The sequence below is a fragment of the Prionailurus bengalensis genome, chromosome C1 (genome assembly GCF_016509475.1).
Source record: "Prionailurus bengalensis isolate Pbe53 chromosome C1, Fcat_Pben_1.1_paternal_pri, whole genome shotgun sequence".
NCBI lineage: Eukaryota > Metazoa > Chordata > Mammalia > Carnivora > Felidae > Prionailurus > Prionailurus bengalensis.
The window spans coordinates 188,336,178-188,355,262 of NC_057345.1; the positions used below are offsets into that span (position 1 = coordinate 188,336,178).

Genomic DNA, 19,085 nt, shown 5'->3' on the forward strand with positions numbered 1-19,085 from the left:
TAATGAAATACTATTTTCCAGTGGTGCTGAGCACCCATTTTTCACTTCTTTTAATGTTTTAATTTATAATTCCACAGGTACTTATTTATTAAAGCAATACTTGGAAGACTTTCATGTTGTGACTGAAGAATATTTTACAATATGAAGTCTGATTACCTTAAAATTTATGTATATGTATGTATAGGCCTAGATACAACACAAAAAAGGTAGGGTGCTAATTCTTCATATTATTGTGTGGAATTGTGTGGATCTAGAGATTCCCTTGAAAGATGGTGAAATAGCTTTTTAAGTGGTAGCGAATTACCTAACATTATTTTGTAAAACTTCCTGGCCCTTTGTTGTAATGCTTAAATGTAATGTAAAAATCTTACTTTTAAACAACTTTGTGATTTTTCTAAGAAGGCAAGAAAAATAAATTTTATGGAATACTCTTTAAATTATTTGACTTTTGTATTTTTCTCTAATCTCACATTACATTTGGTGTGCTTTACTTACATTTTCTTAAAGAATAAAACTCTTCATGCCTGCCAGCAGCTGTATTTTGTCATATTTGCCAAAAATGCACAGCAACATTTGTTCCTTTGAAAATTCTATGGCATTTGGGGCCTTATTTTATAAAAACTAATGAAAAACAAAACTCACTACTAGCATAACTCCAACTTAATATAGTAAAAACAGAGATGGAAGTCAACAGAACACCCTCAATTGTTGCCCTCATCAGAAGGTTTTGGGACTTAAACGCATCTACTGCTCATCATTTGTGAAAGAAAACACAATTAAAGATATTGGGAGGGATGCCTGGGTGGCTTAGTTGGCTAAGCGACCAACTTTTGATGTCAGCTAAGGTCATGATCTCACGGTTCATGGGATCAAGCCCCATGTTAGGTTCTGTGCTGACAGCGTGGACCCTGCTTGGGATTCTCTCTCTCTCCTCTCTCTCTCTGCCTCTCCCCTGCTCGATCTCTCTCTCTCTCTCTCTCTCAAAATAAATAAACTTAAATAAAAAAGATGCTGGGGATATCACTAAATTTCCTATCAAAGAAAAACAGAAAAAAATGTATCAAGGAATTAGAGATTCATACTTCATTTACTTATCATAAAATGCTCAGAATTCTAAATGGATATAAAATGCATTTTTCAAAAAAAAAAAAACCCAACAATTAAATTGTGATAGAGAAAAGAGAACATTAAAGAACTTTTCTATCAGAGTCCAACAATTTTCAAATTTAGTTTTTTGGAAATAGCTTTTCTTTTTTCTCTTTTCTTCTTCTTTTAAAGTAGACTCCACACCCAGTGCAGGGCTTGAACTCACAACCCTGAGATCAAGACCTGAGATTGAGTCAAATGGTCCACCGATGGAGCCACCCAGGTGCCCTTTTTCTTCCTTCTTTCCTTCCTTCCTTCCTTTCCTTTTTTTTTCTTTTCCTTTTCTTTCTTTCTTTCTTTCTTTCTTTCTTTCTTTCTTTCTTTCTTTCTTTCTTTCTTTCTTTCTTTCTCTTTCTTCTTTTAAGAGATAGAAGTTTATTGAATACACTGCAAAGGAGTGTTGGGGACGACATCAAAGGAGAGACTGTCTGCAGTGAGGCAGTGGTGAGGAGTCACAGTTATAGGGTGAAGTGAGGGAGTATGGGAACATACGGAATTTTCCCTTTTTTTTGGTAATCTCAGGGACCAGTGCCTGGTAATTGATCAGTTAGGGCCTATGGCTATTTCAAGGTGGGATGCTTAATGAGACTCTTTGCATTCAGCTTGGTGATTGCTGTGAGCTCTTTTGCCTTGCTCAAGCTGTTCCTAAAAGGGCCTCTATATTCCTCCCTGATAGACTGACAATAACAAATCTTTGGCATTTGGGTGGTCTTATCTTTAGTGGCTTCTTTCTGCTAAATGAGGGGCACCGAGATGCCCCTACCTATGGGTCAACATTGGTCAGTTGGGAATTTATATGTAGGAATTATGAAAGGCAGAGGCAGCTGAATCCAAGGTAGACAACATACATGAATTTCTGAGTAGAAAAGGTCATTTGTTGGCTTAAAGTTAAGGCAGTGAAGGAATCTTGGCACCAGGTGGAGAGACATCAGAAAAAACAATGAAATAAGATTATTATTATTATGAGAAAGGAAGCCTGAATAAAAGGCCTTTGATAGTTGACCAAAATCTTCCTCCAGTCCAGGAGTTTAACCAATTAAAGAAGAGACAGATTGATCTTTTAAAGTGCCACTTTGAGTATTCATGTCTTCTAGTAATCCTGTCACATTAATGTGGTAATCTGGAGTAGCATAACATTCTGTTTTAATAAGGCAGAATAATAGAAATAATAGGATAATAGAATAAAGGAATAATAGATTCTTCCATGAGATGCAGTCAGGGTATCAAGGGCCATTTGGTTTTGGAGGGCTACCTTTTCAATTTATTGGTGACGGCATGTTGGGCTTAGTTAAATGTGGCCACCGTATGTTTGGCTAAAGCCTCTTTTTGCAATTTTATATCAATAGAGGCGGCTCTTGGGACAAATAAGGCTAAGGGAGCCCTCTTTATTTGATGTCTAACCTTAACAATATCCCAATTATGAGGAATCACTGGCAAGTGGGAGAAGACCTGTCTGGGGGTATGGGCATCCCCAAGTACATCATCCAATCCAATCACAAGGAAAGTGGGGCCATCAATTATTTCCATAAGTCCATATTTAAACCCATGGAGTGGAGTCCATTCTGGCTCTTAAGGAGCAATTTTGTCATCCCAGACATACAGAATTTGTTAAGGTGATAGTTGGGTTAAACAATTCTTAGGGAGTTCATCCCATTTTCCAGTTGTTCAAATAACCATATGCCCATCATTCTGTTATTATCCCCACAGAATAACAAGCATGAAGACTGTCTATACATGAGCTATTGTGACACTTTCTCTGAAGTTTATCTCAAGTTGTCTAGCTTAGGTAAACAACAAACATTTAAAGACAATCAGAACTAGAATTCAACATCTGCAGAAGTGTTATTAAAATATAATTTCTCTCTAAATTCACACTTATTTCTAGAAGTAGTCAAATCAAGACTAATTCATTTAAGAAACAAGTCCGATTTTAATGAACTTGGCCTAATTATTTACATAAGCTCAGCAAGAATAGAGAGTGATCATATAGACCTTTTTAAAATTTGCTTTGCTGGAACTTTTCTATTTTTCTTTTTTAAAAAATGTTTATTTATTTAGAGAGACAGAGAGCATACACGTCAGCAGGGTAAGGGTAGAGAGAGACAGAGAGAATCCCAAGCAGGCTCTGTGCTGTCAGCACAGAGCTGGACGTGGGGTTTCGATCTCACGAACCATGAGATCAAGACCTGAGCTGGAATCAAGAGTTGGTTGCTTAACCAACTGAGCCACCCAAGTGCCCCTGCTGGAACTTTTCATAAGGAATCTCGAGATTGAACTTTTAATGCATTTTTTCACTATTTTTCAAAATTTATTTTTTAAATTTACATCCAACTTAGCATATAATGCAACAATTTCAGGAGTAGATTCCTTAATGTCCCTTACCCATTTAGCCTATCCCCCCTCCCACAACCCCTCCAGTAACCCTCTGTTGTCCATATTTAAGAGTCTCTTGTTTTGTCCCCCTCCCTGTTTTTATATTATTTTTGCTTCCCTTTCCTTATGTTCATCTGTTCTGTGTCTTAAAGTCCTCATATGAGTTAAGTCATATATTTGTCATTCTCTGACTAATTTTGCTTAGCATAATATCCTCCAATTCCATCCACGTAGTTGCAAATGGCAAGATTTCATTCTTTTTGATTGCCGAGTAATACTCCATTGTGTATATATATACGACTTCTTCTTTATCCATTCATCCATTGATGGACATTTGGGCTCTTTCCATATTTTGGCTATTGTTGATAGTGCTGCTATAAACATTGGGGTGCATGTGCCCCTTTGAAACAGCATACCTGTATCCCTTGGATAAATACCTAGTAGTGCAATTGCTGGGTCGTAGGGTAGTTCAAGTTTTAGTTTTTTGAGGAACGTCCATACCGTTTTCCAGAGGGGCTGCACCAGCTTGCCTTCCCACCAACAGTGCAAAAGGGATCCTCTTTCTCCTTATCCTCACCAACATCTGTTGTGGCCTGAGTTGTTAATGTTAGCCATTCTGACAGGTGTGAGGTAGTATCTCATTGTGGTTTTGATTTGTATTTCCCTGATGAGGAGTGATGTTGAGCATTTTTTCATGTGTTGGTTGGCCATCTGGATGTCTTCCTTGGAGAAGTGTCTATTCATGTCTTTTACCCATTCCTTCACTGGATTATTTTTTTTGGGGGGTGTTGAGTTTGATAAGTTCTTTATAGATTTTGGATACTCACCCTTTATCTGTTATGTTGTTTGCAAATATCTTCTCCCATTCTATTGGCTGCCTTTTAGTTTTGGTGATTTGAACTTTTAATACACTCTTGAAGCCAGAAGCCAAGCCAAATACTTGCCATCAGACATGCCTGCAATACTTGTAGATTTGGGCAAATTCCTCTTCTTGAGATCCCCAAAATATCCTGAGGCTCCTGCCTCTGCCAGGAAGTGATGTTCCTTACTTACCTGATAAGGCTGCTGAGAACTCTGGAAGCAAGGTATCAGGCCAACATTCCCATGGGACTCTAATGGCTTCATAAAGTCAACCTTAATTCCTTATAGCAGTCTGGTTATATCTGAGTCTATGCATGCCTCTTGCAAATATGACATTCCAGTGAAAGCCTTGGTAATATAACCAGTGTTTCCAATGGTGTTTTGTTGCAAGGAGAATAGATTCTCATTGAACTTATGCAACTAGTTATAATTGCTATGGAACAAAGAATACTCACTGAGAGTTTCTGAATTTCAGAGGGTTCAGGTAGGGAGAAGAGTTAAATGTTTCAATTTGTCCTTAAAGGACTACTTTATCACATTTCTGTAAGTCATAGATATTTTAAGAGAAAACTTTCTCAATCTGGAAGAGCAAACATTAGAGAACTAGCAATGCTTCAAACAAAAATCACAAAAACTATAATCTTCCATAATTCGTTCAGTCCCATGTTATTAATTCTAGTTATTTGGATGCAGCTTTTTTTGTTAGTTCTGGAAATTCTTACCCAGTTCAGTTTTGCAATCTTAAAGATATCAAATACCTGTACTTGTCCCCTGCAAAAGTTCTTTTCATGAATTTCTTTACAGAAAAAACTCATTTCGCAAGAGCATCAGAACAATAACTATAAATGACAAAAAAAAAAACCCTTAGAAATGGACATGGTTAAAGATCTGACAGTTCATTATAATGCAACTGACACGGAAATCCAGTTATTTCTGTGGCACAGAACATTTCAATACTTCAAGTAATGACCTTATGACAGAACATATTAAAACTTTAGGGATTTTATGTAGTTTCTAAGACAGTTATAGCATTTGTCCATACAATACAACCTAAGGCTTAACATCATTTATTTGACAGTGCTTCCCAAGTAACTTAGCATACCAAATAAACAAGCCTAATTAGTAAAAAACAAAAACAAAATAAACCCACTTCATTTACAACTTAAACCTATGGGAAGTTTATTAAAACCCTTAGAAAGTTTTAAAGCACATACCAAACAGAATTATAGATCATTAAAGAACTGATAAAGATACAACATAAAAACTTTGGTTTTCTGGGCAGCTAAAGAAAAGAAAAAAACAGCTTTGTTTCATTTTCTTATCAAGAGCAGACCAACAATCTGAGGAAACTTTGTCTTCTAACAGAAAAGGAGAATTTTAATTGCCTACCAGTGTACTTTTAAAACCCATTCATTTCAACCTTAGTTTGTCCTGACCACACATAAAATTCTTTTCTAGAGCTTTGACTTCACAGATCCTCTACAACTTTTTTGCATTCAGATTTTTGTCCTAAGTCTTTTCTCTCCAAACAAGTAGTCTCATTTTAGGACAAAATTACCTTCTTTTTCCCCTAAACAAAAATGTGTTCTCATTCCTTATACCTTTCTTACATGTCTCCTACTTTCCTACACAGAGTTGCTTTCCTTATCATTTCCATCAGTCTTAATTACATACAGCAGAATTCTAACTCTTAGAACTTTAGTCTCCAGTGAAAACTAAATAGTAACCAGTTGTGAACTATTACACTAGAATTCTTTAGACTGGCAAATTTATAAATATATTTCATGATTTTTAGGAACATGCATTTTTCATAGTACAATCTTTTTTAAAAGTTTATTTTTATTTATTTTGAGAGGGAGAGATAGAGAGCAAGCATGGGGGAGGAGTCAGAGAGAGAGAAAGAGAGAGACAGAGAGAGAGAGAGAGAGAGAGAGAGAGAGAGAGAGAATCCTAAGCAGGTTCCATGCCACCAGTGCAGAGCCCAATGTGGGGCTCAAACTCATGAACCTTGAGATCATGATCTGAGCTGAAGAGTTGGATGCTTAACCAACTGAGTCACTCAGGTGCCCCCATAGAACTTTCAGTAAGAAACAAAACATGTTTTCCAACAGACCCAAGTATCTTTAGTTTCTCTGTAAGAAGAAATCAAAAGCAGATAAACCTATATTTAATAACCATTGCTTTAGTATTCTACCTTATTTGGAAAGGACTTAGATATCCAATGAATTCAATTCAACTTATCATTTGACTTAGCATACCTCAAAGTATCAGGTTTGATAGCCTTCCACAGGGTCAGATGGCCATGAAACCAAGCAAGACACATTCTACAGTTATTGAAGAGATTGGGATTTGGGGACAATGCCATGAAGTCTTGAGTATGTGGGACTTTTGGCCATTTGGAGGAGTTCCAGCAAAAGAGGTCAAGCTGGAAAATAGTATTATATGAAAGGATTCCATGAACGGGTCATACCTTTTGATCTGGGAGTTTTTATTAAGGCCAGGAAATATTACATTAAAAAAGATGAGACATTTTTCTCAGGATTTGGGTGTCAAATTTATTCCAGTTCTTAAGAATATAGCCCAAGGGTGAGTCCAAAGGGATAGAGGGGGGTTTGTCTCACAGTTAAAAAGACTGACTGTTGATTCCCAAAGGGGTGCTCCACCACAGGGAATGGAGCTCCAATTCGTGGTCACAATTTCAGTTAGGGCATCCCAATGACCTGAAAAAGGACTGGACCTTAAATGGGGCAACCGACTCTAATGGGGTGTTCCACCAAGGAGAGGGTTGCAGCAAGTGGCAACAGCAATCCCTGCTGGGGTGTCCCTGTAACAGACTGGTGGCCAGTTAGGGTCAGAAAAAAGGAGAGGGAAGGACTCACCATTCAGATGCACAGGAATATGTTTTGCTATAGATCAAGATGGCAGCTGGATCTGTGGGAACAAAAAAGGGAGGGGGGAATTCCAAAATAAGCAAGTTGGGAATAGAGACCTAAGAAGAGACAGAGTTGGGGGAGAAGAAAGGGGTCCATTGCCCTCACAGGCACCAGCAGTCTGACTTGTTCATCCTCACACCTTTAGACCATACCAGGGAGTTGCCCTGGCCAGAGATCTTCAGTTGTCTGAGGAGTACTAGGGTTAGACGACCAAAGGGCTAAAAAGAGAAAGGAGAGGGAGGGAAGGGTCCTTATGAAGGACAAGAGGGAAAATCCATCACTCTTTTGGGCAAGGACAGTCCAGTGGGCTCCCCGTAGGTCTTCTGATCCTCCCTGAGGAGTAACCTCTGCCAGAGGTTGTCAGTTTCCCAAGGGGTACTAGAATTGGTCCACTGAGGAGGGAAAGTCCCGAGAAATTCCTAAGGAATCCAGTAAGAGTCCTGGGCCAGCAGAGGCTCACCAAATATGGGGTGCTACAATTGGGTGGGGCCAGTGGCATGGGCAGTGAAAGCATTCACCCAAGGCAGAATAAAAGAGAAAGAAGTTAACTGAATACACCACAAGGGAGTGCAGGCAGGACAGCAAAGGAGAGACTGTCTGCTGGAAACAGTTTCTAAATAGCTAAGAGTATCAACAGTAAATTGTGGACTATAGGAAAAGAATTGCTTTGGTCTTTTTCAAATTAAAGATCTGCAATGATGTTTTGTTGCTGTTACTTTGCTAAGGAAACAATATGGCATATATAACACTCCCTTTATTCTTTTTAAACATATTTCAGAAAATATAATAAGACCTGTTTACTACATATGACTTATAATTGGTTTGTCTTGTATTGCTTTGGCAAACAGAGGTTGTCTTCTGTACCAAAACCAACATAATGGAAAGGAAAGCCTCAATGTAGGATAATCTGTGAAGAGCACTGGGACAAAAACACCAAAAGACAAAAATTTAAGAAGATATTCATGTTTATTATCTGATTTACATTTGACAAAGCAAAGGTAGGTGCACAAAGAGCTGTTTGACAAAGTCAAGCCCTAGATATCAAACAACAGAATTTCCCTGGCTGCCCCAGAGGGCACTTCCAACACCACTCCTGGGCAGCTGTGCTCCACAATGCAACCACTCAGCTGTAGACACTGTGGTGTTGCACTTGAGACTGCAGGCCTGTGGGATCTGACATCAAAGGCGTGGGCCATTAAACACTTGAGAGCTCTAGTTCCAGATGTCAAAAGTCAATATTAGTAACCAAGTATCAGAACGGTCAAAAAAAAAAAAAATAGCAAACTTTGAATGAATACTGTACAAAATACACCTTTTATAGAGAATAGGCTCTTGTTGTGAGCTGCCTCTTATTTCCTCCCTTTGCCAAAGTCTGTTCATTCATGTCAAATCAAGAACACAGAGTATAAAACTTAAAAAAAACCCAACAGCTACTTTAATGATGGTCATGAAGTTCTCCCTAAGACCAACGCCTAAGGCTATTACATAAGATTTGAGATCATCATAATTCAGGGAAACTTTTCATTCTGAGCCCACGAAGGTATCCCTCCTAAAGAGAGTAGGATACTTAGAAATACCTGAGGTATAATCACTGAGAATCTTCCTAAAGGAGAAAAAAAAGATTGGAGTTTCTTATATTGGCATAAAAGTACATACACAGTTGATACAGAAAAACTAAAATGTGAACAGTACTCAAGTGTAACAAAAAGTGAGGAGAAACTTACTACAAGGCTCCAGGTCTTCTTCCTATAATTTGCACACTTTTGTTAGAATAGAGATTCTCAGGCTGTACCAAAAATGATTTTAGATGGAATCTTTAAAAACAGTAAAACCCAATTTCAAAACATTCATTTTTAGAGACAAGCATGCGCCAGTATACAAATCATTATGTTTCTGGTGAAACAGTAACATCAATCTAGTTTTCAAAAACTGAAACTTCAATTAGATGTGCTTATTTGGCTGTGAATATGCCCTCACCCTGCCTCCAAAATGATCATTTTAGCATCAGTTATTAAAAAAGTATACTAATTATACAGAACACTCCAAAATCTAGCTTAGTTTACAGCTATTTATATAGTATACATAAATCTGATAATTTCATAACTTTGTACTACTCTCTGGCTGTACATTTACCCATTTCCCGATGTTTCTTGGAAACTGGCAACAGCAAGATTATTTTCTTAGAGAATAAATAAAAAGCTTTAAGAATTTGCTAAAATAAGCACCCCAGAGTTATTTTATGAAGTAGAACTCAAATACTATTTTTTAGAAGTGAATTGGAATATTCTGGAAATTTAAACATCTTTAAACATGGAATTCTTCTGGTTAATGCCTACCACATTCAGGGACACTTATGTTCACTTATGGGAGACCTGCTAGAATCCTTTCTGAACATGTTAATGTAAGGTCTGCTGATGTCAGCATGACTAACAAAAGGGGAGAGAAGGCGGAAAGGGCACTTTCACTTTTTGTTTTTAAGAAATTTAGAAAAGTTTTATTAAGCTTCTAAAAAGCATGGTAAACTCACACATTCTTACCATGCACACATGTGGGTTTTTCTACCCTTTTGAACACACAGCTCTTTATGTAGGAGAGGCACCACAAGAGGAGAAAGTAAGGATCCTCTGCAGGCATGAGAATAGGTGTATGGATGGGAATCAGAGCAAGATTCTCATCAAGAATGCTTCACAAAACTGCCTTCCGGTTAAGTCAGAAGTAAGGAGCAAAACATTTGCAAATTAACCACCAAAAAGATCACTTAATATGCCTCCCATTTTTAATAACAAAATAATTAGCCTCCACCCTCATCTCTTCTCTATCATGCCTTTCATATAATGGTTTTTTTTTTCTGAACTGTACTGCCTAGAGAAAGCCATGTCATGATGAGGAATAGGCCTTGATTAGCGACAGTTTGTAAAACAGATCTGTTTCTTCCCAATTCACAGACTTGTGTCACACTGATGAATGCTGAAACCGAATTCCCGAGTTTCACTTTGCCATTTCATAGAATCTGTACAAAAAAAAAAAAAAAGATTCCCAGAAAAAAAGCAAAAACTTTGACTTCCCCATTAAAAAGTTCATTCTCTAATTCTACAGATACCAAGAAAAAGACAATGTATTTTAATTTTACAATTAAAAAAAACCACAATCTCAAAGCAAGCACCTGGGTTTTACTTCAGCTTATAATAATTTAATATGCCTGAGAAATTTTGTGCAAATACATGTCATCTTTAATGAAAAATATGCATAGCACTTTGGAAAAGGTTTAGTTGCAAATAACTTTACTTACAAAAAAACGTACAGACATAAATACACAACATTCCCTAATTCCTACTGATTGCACTTCTGGTTTAACCCCTTCCAGTCTCCAAGGAAATTTGAAAGCCATGTAATTATGTTCATATTTCTTGGCCACTGTACTTATCTAAATAAAATATTTTGAAAACAAGTTTCCTTGGTTCCAACTTACCCATGTTTTCCTTCTTAAAGGACATCATTATCCCCCAATTCATGTTGTTTTTTGGGAGGTGTTGTATAAAAATACAAATTTTAAAATGAATTTTTATTAATCACAAATACAAAAGGAATTTGGGTCGTTTGGGCTCCCAGTGGCTCAAAGGCTTGAAAATGGAAAGCAAAAAGAGAGTCTCCACTATTCTGATTTTATGAAAAAGATAAAATTCCTTGCTTGCTAACACTGTGTACATACCATTTGATGGATATGTAATTTATCCAGACATTAACAGGGTAAAACATAAAAGCATCTTCCTTGTCTCAGTAACAGACAGGGCTTACCTCAGCAACCCTGCAGTACAGCTTTTTATAGGCAATGGTCAAGGCTTCTCCCTTTTTCTTCCCATCTCCTAACCTGGGTTCTTCCTGCTTTTGTTTACTAGGAATAAATGTTCTAGCAAGTTCAGTATCTCTGGCATATTTCGGTATTACTGAATTTATTGTCTAGTCACTTTTTATTTTCAAGATAGGAACATTCAACTGAAGGAGTATATTAAACCTTTCTTCCTTTTCTGCCTCCAAACACTCATGACTCATTCATCTATACTTGCAATTTATTAGACCTCATTCATTAGGGGCTCATCTCAATTCTGTTTCCATTCTTCCACTTCCCCTTTCCACATTCACAATCCATCTGCAACATTCCTTATCTCTCAGTCAGACCAGACTACATGTATCAGTGCAAATCTATCCTTCATGTGCTAATTTAAGAGATCAGTTAATTGCTGAACTTCAGTCTTCCTTCAGGACATCCATTTTTGGCGAGGATGTGCATACAGGCGTGCCAAAGCTACCCATCATGACTGGAAGACTCTGATTCCTCCTCAGTCCACTCAATAAATTGCTACCTGAATTTAAATAAATAGCAGAGTCTGGTCTTTGAAGACCAATTTCTGCCTCTCGGCTTCTTCCATTTTCCTGTGCATTAGGGGTTTTGATTACTCTGGCTATCCCCAGTCTCTTCAGCCTGTCCACTAAGTTCATCTTCAACTGGCCAACATCAGGAGGGTTCCGGGAAGGTCTCAAACCATACATCTCCTGGAGGAATGTTTCAGCTGGTCGGGAGGCCAAAAAATTTTCAGAGAGATGCACTCGAGGCTCAAAGGGTAAAGGAGAAGGGCAGGGTGAGTGAGATGGTGAATTTGGTGGTGTGGAAGGAATAGCCAGGGATTTGGGGACAGGCTGGAAGACGGCGTTCTCTGAAATTGGGCTGTGATACACTTTAGCAGAAATGCCTCGTTCCTGTAGAAGTTTGGCCAAGCTCATGGTGCTGCTGAATGTTATAGTAGAATCTCGTCTGTTGGTAATAGATTCACCAATGCTGAGTCTATAGGACATAGCAGGAGAATTCACCGCTGTGTTTGATGAACTGCTACCAGTACTTCCACAGGATAATGAAGGGAACCCAGAACTTTGAAAAGAAAAAAAGAAAGAAAGAAAGAAAGAAAGAAAGAAAGAAAGAAAGAAAGAAAAGAAAAGAGAGGTTTAAAAATAAAAGTAATTTCTAAACAGCATTTAAGTAATCACATTAGTTATCCACAGTAAATATAGAGGCACAGGCAATGTATCAATAACTAAACTCTGTGGAAAGATCTGAAGAGTAAGACTTTTGATGTTACTTCAATGACTGGTTAATTATTTGTAATTTGTAACAATGAAACATACTTCTTTTCATAGGTTATGAAAAAGTTTACTGTACTCTAACTTTATTCTTAAATTTTAATTCAAAATATATATTTTTGGGAATATGACTAAATTTTATGATAGAAATAAAAGAAATTAGGGGCACCTGGGTGGCTCAGTCAGTTAAGTGTCTGACTTGGCTCAGGTCATGATCTCACAGTTCGTGGGTCTGAGTCCTGCATCAGGCTCTGTGCTGACAGCTCAGAGCCTGGAGCCTGCTTTGGATTCTGTGTCACCTTCTCTCTCTGCTCCTCCCCTACTCACTTTCTCTCTCTCTCTCTCTCTCTCTCTCTCTCTCTCTCTCTCTCTCTCTCAAATAAATAAACATTTAAAAAAAGTTAAAAAAAAAGAAATAAAAGAAATTAAAATATTAGTCATTCATTGGTTGATGAACATTTGGGCTCTTTCCATAATTTGCCCATTGTTGAAAGCACTGTTATAAACATTGGGGTACATGTGCCCTTATGAATCAGCACTCCTGTATCCTTTGGATAAATTCCTAGTTGTGCTATTGCTGGGTCATAGGGTGATTCTATTTTTAATTTTTTGAGGAACCTCCACACTATTTTCCAGAGTGGCTGCACCATTTTGCATTCCCACCAGCAGTGCAAGAGGGTTCCTGTTTCTCCACATCCTCACCAGCATCTGTTGTTTCCTGAGTTGTTAATTTTAGCCACTCTAACCAATGTGAGGTGGTATCTCAATGTGGTTTTGATTTGTATTTCCCTGATGAGCATCTTTTCATGTGTATGTTAACTAATTGACAATAAATGATATTTAAAAAATAAATAAGTAGACAAAAAATTATATTTAAAAAAATATTTCATAGAATTCACCTGTGAAGCTGAAAATAAAATAAATAAAATAAAATTGAAAGCAAAAAAACTTTAAAATATTAAAGGAAGTAAATTTCAGAAATTTTTACTACTATATCCATTCTATAAAGTGAAAGACACCAGCGACAACAATCCATAAGTAATTCTCCAACCTTTTAGAAAATACAATCTTTTATATTAAACCTAAGACGCTCTTCTAAAGAGAAATTTATTTCCTTTTAATCTTTCAATTTTATATTACTAAGAACTAATAAAAGTTGAAATGATTAAACTTCCATTTTTGGGGCGCCTGGGTGGCTTAGTTGGTTAAGCGTCCGACTTAAGCTCAAGTCATGATCTCACGGTTCATGAGTTCTAGCCCATGTTGGGCTTTGTGCTAACAGCTTGGAGCCTGGGGCCTGCTTCAGATTCTGTGTCCCCCTCCCTCTCTGCCCTTCCCCTGCTCATGCTCTGGCTCTCTCTCTCAAAAATAAATAAACATTAAAAAAAATATTTTTTTAAATGTCCATTTTCAAGAATGTTAATTCCAAACAAAAGGAGTATAAGGATACCCATGGAACAAATGTTTCTTAACCTTGACTTAGAACATATGTTTCTTGGAAAATAAAAATAATTAAAAGCTTTAACAACTATTAGAAACTTTCTTATTTTATGTTTTGTTAGAAAGGAAGAAAAAAACTAAGAAATCATGTACTCGAGGAAATGGTGATAGAATGGAGAAGCGACTTCTGTAGACAATTTTCCTCCCTTAAGCAAATGTTACCAGTATTTAATAGACAAACTTTCACTTAACATAAAATATTCAGTATATCAAAGTAACAAAATTCTAATGATTATGAACAAAATTATTAAAATTCATAATTTATTAATGAACTTTCTAAAGTACCAACTAGTATAAAAGAAATAAACTAAAAACATATTTGGCTTCTTGATTAAACAAGTCCAACTAAGAATCTCTAATACGATGCCATCTACAGACTATTCCTAGTTTCCCACCTCCCTGTCCCTACTTTACTGTAGAACTGCCAGTCCTTTCCCAAACTGTACACTTCATATGATAGTATCAACTTGTATTGAGAGTCTTCCCAGGAACCAATTCTATAAACTTGTTATCTTGTTGACTATAAGAACAAAGTAGAAAAATTGCACATATGCCTGTTCATTACAGACTTATACTGAGATCTTTATTGGATGAAAGACAAATGCTTTGCGAAATAATTGATTTGCTCTTACATACCTTGTAAATCATAATCTTATTTCCCTCTACAATGGCAGCTAGAAAGTTAAGACTCAGATACATGGTTCACACTAGCAAGTATATAAGACTTTATGTTACAACTTGTATACTAATTTTATTCTATCCATTTTATATCCTTACCTTTGATTCCTCTTTGCTTCATTTTTCTCCTCTACTTCTAGTTAACATTATCCCTGCAATGTTCTCTATACCTTTGAAAAGTACCTTCAATTCTTTTGGGAATTGGTGGGCCAGAAATAGCAGCAATATGGCTGAATAAGATCCCTCAATTATGTGTTAGAATATTCATGTTCTAGCCTGTGTAGTAAATAATTTGGCCTTGCCCAAAGGGTTCTGGCCTTTGCCCTCAAGCTTCTGGAAAGTAATCTATGCCATGTCTGATAGAAGTGTCTTTGCTCAGGATGAAAGCTGGCCACACTAGATCTTGGGGTGAGCCTGGCCACACCCAATAGTTTTAGGGAGGGGACTAGCCATACCAGAGAGAACAACCATGTGGTTTAAGGTGGAGACTTTAGGTCACTGGATCTGGAAGTGAGCTCAATGGGTAATCAATCAATGGGTAATCAATCAATCAACCAATAGACTATGCACTAAAGCCTCAATAAAAAATTTGGACACTGAGCCTTGGGTAAGCTTCCCTAGTTGGCAATATTCTGCACGTACTATCACACATCGATGCTAGGAAAGTAACAAATCCTAAGGACAAGGGAAACTTTTCATGTGGAACCCTCCCAGACTCTGACCTATTATATCTCTTCTTTTGGCTAATTTTAACCTATATCCATTCCCAGTAATAAATAGCAGCCATGGGCATCATGTTTTCAGAAAGTTCTGTGAGTCCTTCTAGCAAATTATGAAACCCGAGAATGGTTCTGGGAACCCTGTGAACTTGCAAGTGGTGTCAGAAGTGAGGGGAGTCTTGTGCTGAGGACTAGTCCCTCGAATCTTAGAGCTTGGCTTACTCTGGGCTGCAGTTGGGTCATTTGCTACCTCTCTGACTTGGACCAGTTACCTAGACTTTCTCTGTCTCAGTTTTTCACTTACACAATACATACTCACTTGCCCTGCCACTTTGAAGAGTTACAATGATCAAAGGAGAAGATACAATGTGAAAATATCCTAAAGACAAATGATCATAGAACATTAATTAAAAATCTGAGATTTACATGAAAGTAATTTTAAAGGTAAATTCATGAAAACAAAGTTTTCAAAAGGAAAGAAATTTTAGGCCTCAAATTGCCCAGACCCCTTACCTGGGGGTAACCTGAGTGATATCAGAAGGATGCAATATCCTACAGGTAGTGAAGGTGAATGTCGAGTTTGTGCATGACAGACACTTTCCTGGGTTTGAAGTTGCAACTGAGGTAGAGATTTTTGTGGAATCAAAAAAAATTGAAAGACTAGGTTAATAATGTAAGACGTTCATCACTATTAATAATATAGCATTAATCAAGGGTATTTTGTACAAAAACCACTAAATTTGGAAATGAAATATACATAAATATTGTATTAGTATCACCTGGCTAGTACATAGTTGAATCCTTCAATACTTTAAAACTGTAATTTAAAGGGATTAAAAATAGCTTGGAAATAAGAAAAAAACACATTCTGAAAAAGTACATTAACTCCCCTGCCCCTAACATCCCAAACAAGATCTAGTCAGTTCAATCTTTCTAGTCAAACTACTCCAGCAGTTCTCAAAGTGTGCTTTGCAGATCCTTATGGGAATCCACAGGTCAAAACTACTTTCATAGCAACCCTAAGATGCTATTTGCCTTTTTGACTGGGTTGGCATTTGCATGGTTGGTACAAAAGCAATGGTGAGCAAATCTGCTGACACCTTAGCACAAATCAAGGCAATGGCACCAAGCTATGTGAATATTTTTCACTGTTGTTCACCCACCATAGCAAAAAAAAAAAAAAAAAAAAAAACAGCCAGATTCACACAAGAACGTCTTTGATGAAGCAGTAAAAACTACTTATTAAATCTTGACCCTTGTATCTTAAATTCTGTGTGATTAAATGGGAAGTTAGTATTAAGCACTCTGCGGCATACCAAGATACAATGGTCATCTAGAGGAAAAAGCACATGGGCAATTGAGTTGAAATTTTCTCATGGAACACCATTTTTAACTGAAAGAACAACAAACTAGTTATTCAGACTTGGCTATGTGGCAGAAATTTTCTTGGAAATGAAGGTAGTGAGCCTGTCTCTTCAATAAATAAAAATAGCTTATAGGATTTGCTGTCACTTGCACTTTCAAGTGAAAATTCAAGTTTTGCAGAACTTATATCCATCCCTGGGAGCTTTAAAGCTTCATAATAGTAAAAGACTTATCTGATGACATAGGTGGTGATAGTAATGTAATTTTAATATATAATGAAATATGTTAACATTTAGAGATGTGCATAACTCAGAGAACCAATATTTTCCAAATGACTAGTGCATGAAGTTATAAAATCATGCATGGGTAAAAGATGCATTCAAAGTGTAGGATAGACCAACAGACTTTAATGTAACAAAGTATGATAGGTTTTTGGATTCCATATTGCTACAAAGAAACTGCTACTTATCAAGTTTTGGTGTAATATCAAAAAAATATTCACAAATACCTGAAGGGGTTATTAAAATACTCTTTCCTTTCATACCTACACCTCTGTGTGAGCCTGCATTTTCTTTATATTCTTCAAGCAAAGCAACATACTATAATAGACTGAATGTAGAAGCTGTATGAAAATCCAGATATTTTCTTTCAAGCCATAAATTAGAGGCTTACAAAATTGTAAAACAATACCTTCTCACTATGTAAAGGAAAGAGCTATTTTTCATAAAACATACTATTTGTGTTAGCATGTAATTATTATTTTTAAATGAGTTAATAAATATTTTTATAATTTCTCAGTTTTGATTTTTAACATGGTAAATATCAATAGATACAATTCACAAAGACAAACTCTCTGGAATTCTCAATTTTTTTTAAGGATGTAAAGAGATCCTGAGCTCAAAAGGTTTATGAACCACTGACTGAATTGATCTTTCTCTCTGCCCAATCTACTTATGCAGGCTGGTTAGGAAGTAGAATGAGAAGGGCCACTATTGCTATAGATTTTTATTTTCTTATGTTAAAGACTGAGTACATTCCAGTTAGATTTAAATCAAGGTAGTCACGTGACCATACTGTTAAGTCAGAATGCAAAATTATTGGACTACATTCACCAAGCACTATTCTTACCTGTAACTGGACCACTAGCTGAAGTAATGGGTGGAAGGAAGATTCCTGTTACTGGCTTGGATATTGAAGGGTTCTGTTCCACTTGAAAAGTGATACCTTCCTCTTCATCCTCTTCTAAATCTGAGAGGTGATAGATGGCATCCTTGGGCAATTGGGTAAAGCCTTTAGTGATGACACCTGGTCGTGGGTCAAGAATGGTTCCTAAATTTGGTTGAGCAAGCTGCTGCCAGTGGTGCAAAGTTTGTGATCCTGAACGTGCAAGGCCAACAAACAAACAAACAAACAAACAAACAAACAAAACAACAAGGCATGTTTTAAATTTCCCAACAAGTATTCAATCTTGACACAGAGGCTAAAATTATAATGTGTGAAATATTAAGGCTAACAATAAAACTACTTATTCGGTCTTAATGTTTTGGTAAAATTTGTATGAAGTTCTCTGTGGAAGACTGACAAGATGCTAAAGGTATGAACAATAATCTTTCAATTTCAAAAGTTAACTTTAAAAAGGACACCTAAAGCAGGGGTGAAAAAGTCAAGGCAGCACCCTTGATAGGAACTAGGATGCTGAGGTAGTGATGAGAAAGAAGATATGCACCTCAGAGGTGGGGCTGTATTTTCCCAGGTGAACAAAAATCAATACTTTCTTGGCTTGAAACTACGCTTATGAACTTTGAAGTCAAAAGCCAGGCTCCTACATTAAAAGACACCTGAATTCCAGTGTTTTGTTTTATTTTTTGTATTCTTCCCCATCCTGCTCATGACTCTCCTTTCCCCAGGCTCTTCAGGCAGAGTAGGAAAGTGAAGGAGATGCTAAAAGGAAGATATATCCCTATGGTTCTTATCTATGAACTCTGGCAAATGACCATCCCAAGCACCTGCACGAGATGCAATGTCTAATTATGTCACTACAGACATTTCATCCTAAGGGGGCAACTCTGACAAATACCTGAACTGATCATTAATGAATAAAACTAACTTATAGAACCTTTGAGTTTGAGGGTTCCTTATAGATTACCAACTCAAAATTTTGTCTAATGCAGACTCTTTTATGATAATAACAGAATCATTTGAAGGTAATCAATATTCCATAAAACAAATTTATTTTCAATTCAAATTCTATCTTAGGAGAGAACAAAAACTGAAAAGAAATTAGCAAAAACTGGAAAAACAAAACCATGCAACCCAGACACACACATCTCTAAGTAAATGACACTTCCTGGGTAAGGAACTCTTTTTTTGAATAGAA

General features: G+C 36.8%; 2 protein-coding genes across 3 annotated transcripts in view; both read right to left on the reverse strand.

The window, feature by feature from the left end:
- Positions 1-15,915, reverse strand: part of FLACC1 (flagellum associated containing coiled-coil domains 1) — a 63,401-nt gene extending 47,486 nt beyond the window's left edge. Inside the window, exons 1-2 of the mRNA XM_043577477.1 lie at positions 15,857-15,915; positions 7,260-7,311 (exon numbers count right to left, since the gene is read on the reverse strand). The gene's annotated coding sequence lies outside the window, so the exon portion shown is untranslated. The remainder of the gene's footprint in view (positions 1-7,259; positions 7,312-15,856) is intronic.
- TRAK2 (trafficking kinesin protein 2) overlaps positions 8,261-19,085 on the reverse strand; it is a 65,894-nt gene continuing 55,069 nt past the window's right edge. For both annotated transcript variants that reach the window (XM_043577473.1, XM_043577474.1), the window contains 3 exons: positions 17,837-18,085; positions 15,857-15,962; positions 8,261-12,237 (listed from right to left, as the gene is read on the reverse strand). In XM_043577473.1, coding sequence (XP_043433408.1) covers positions 11,559-12,237; positions 15,857-15,962; positions 17,837-18,085 — 1,034 coding nt within the window. In that variant the 3' untranslated portion in view covers positions 8,261-11,558. The remainder of the gene's footprint in view (positions 12,238-15,856; positions 15,963-17,836; positions 18,086-19,085) is intronic.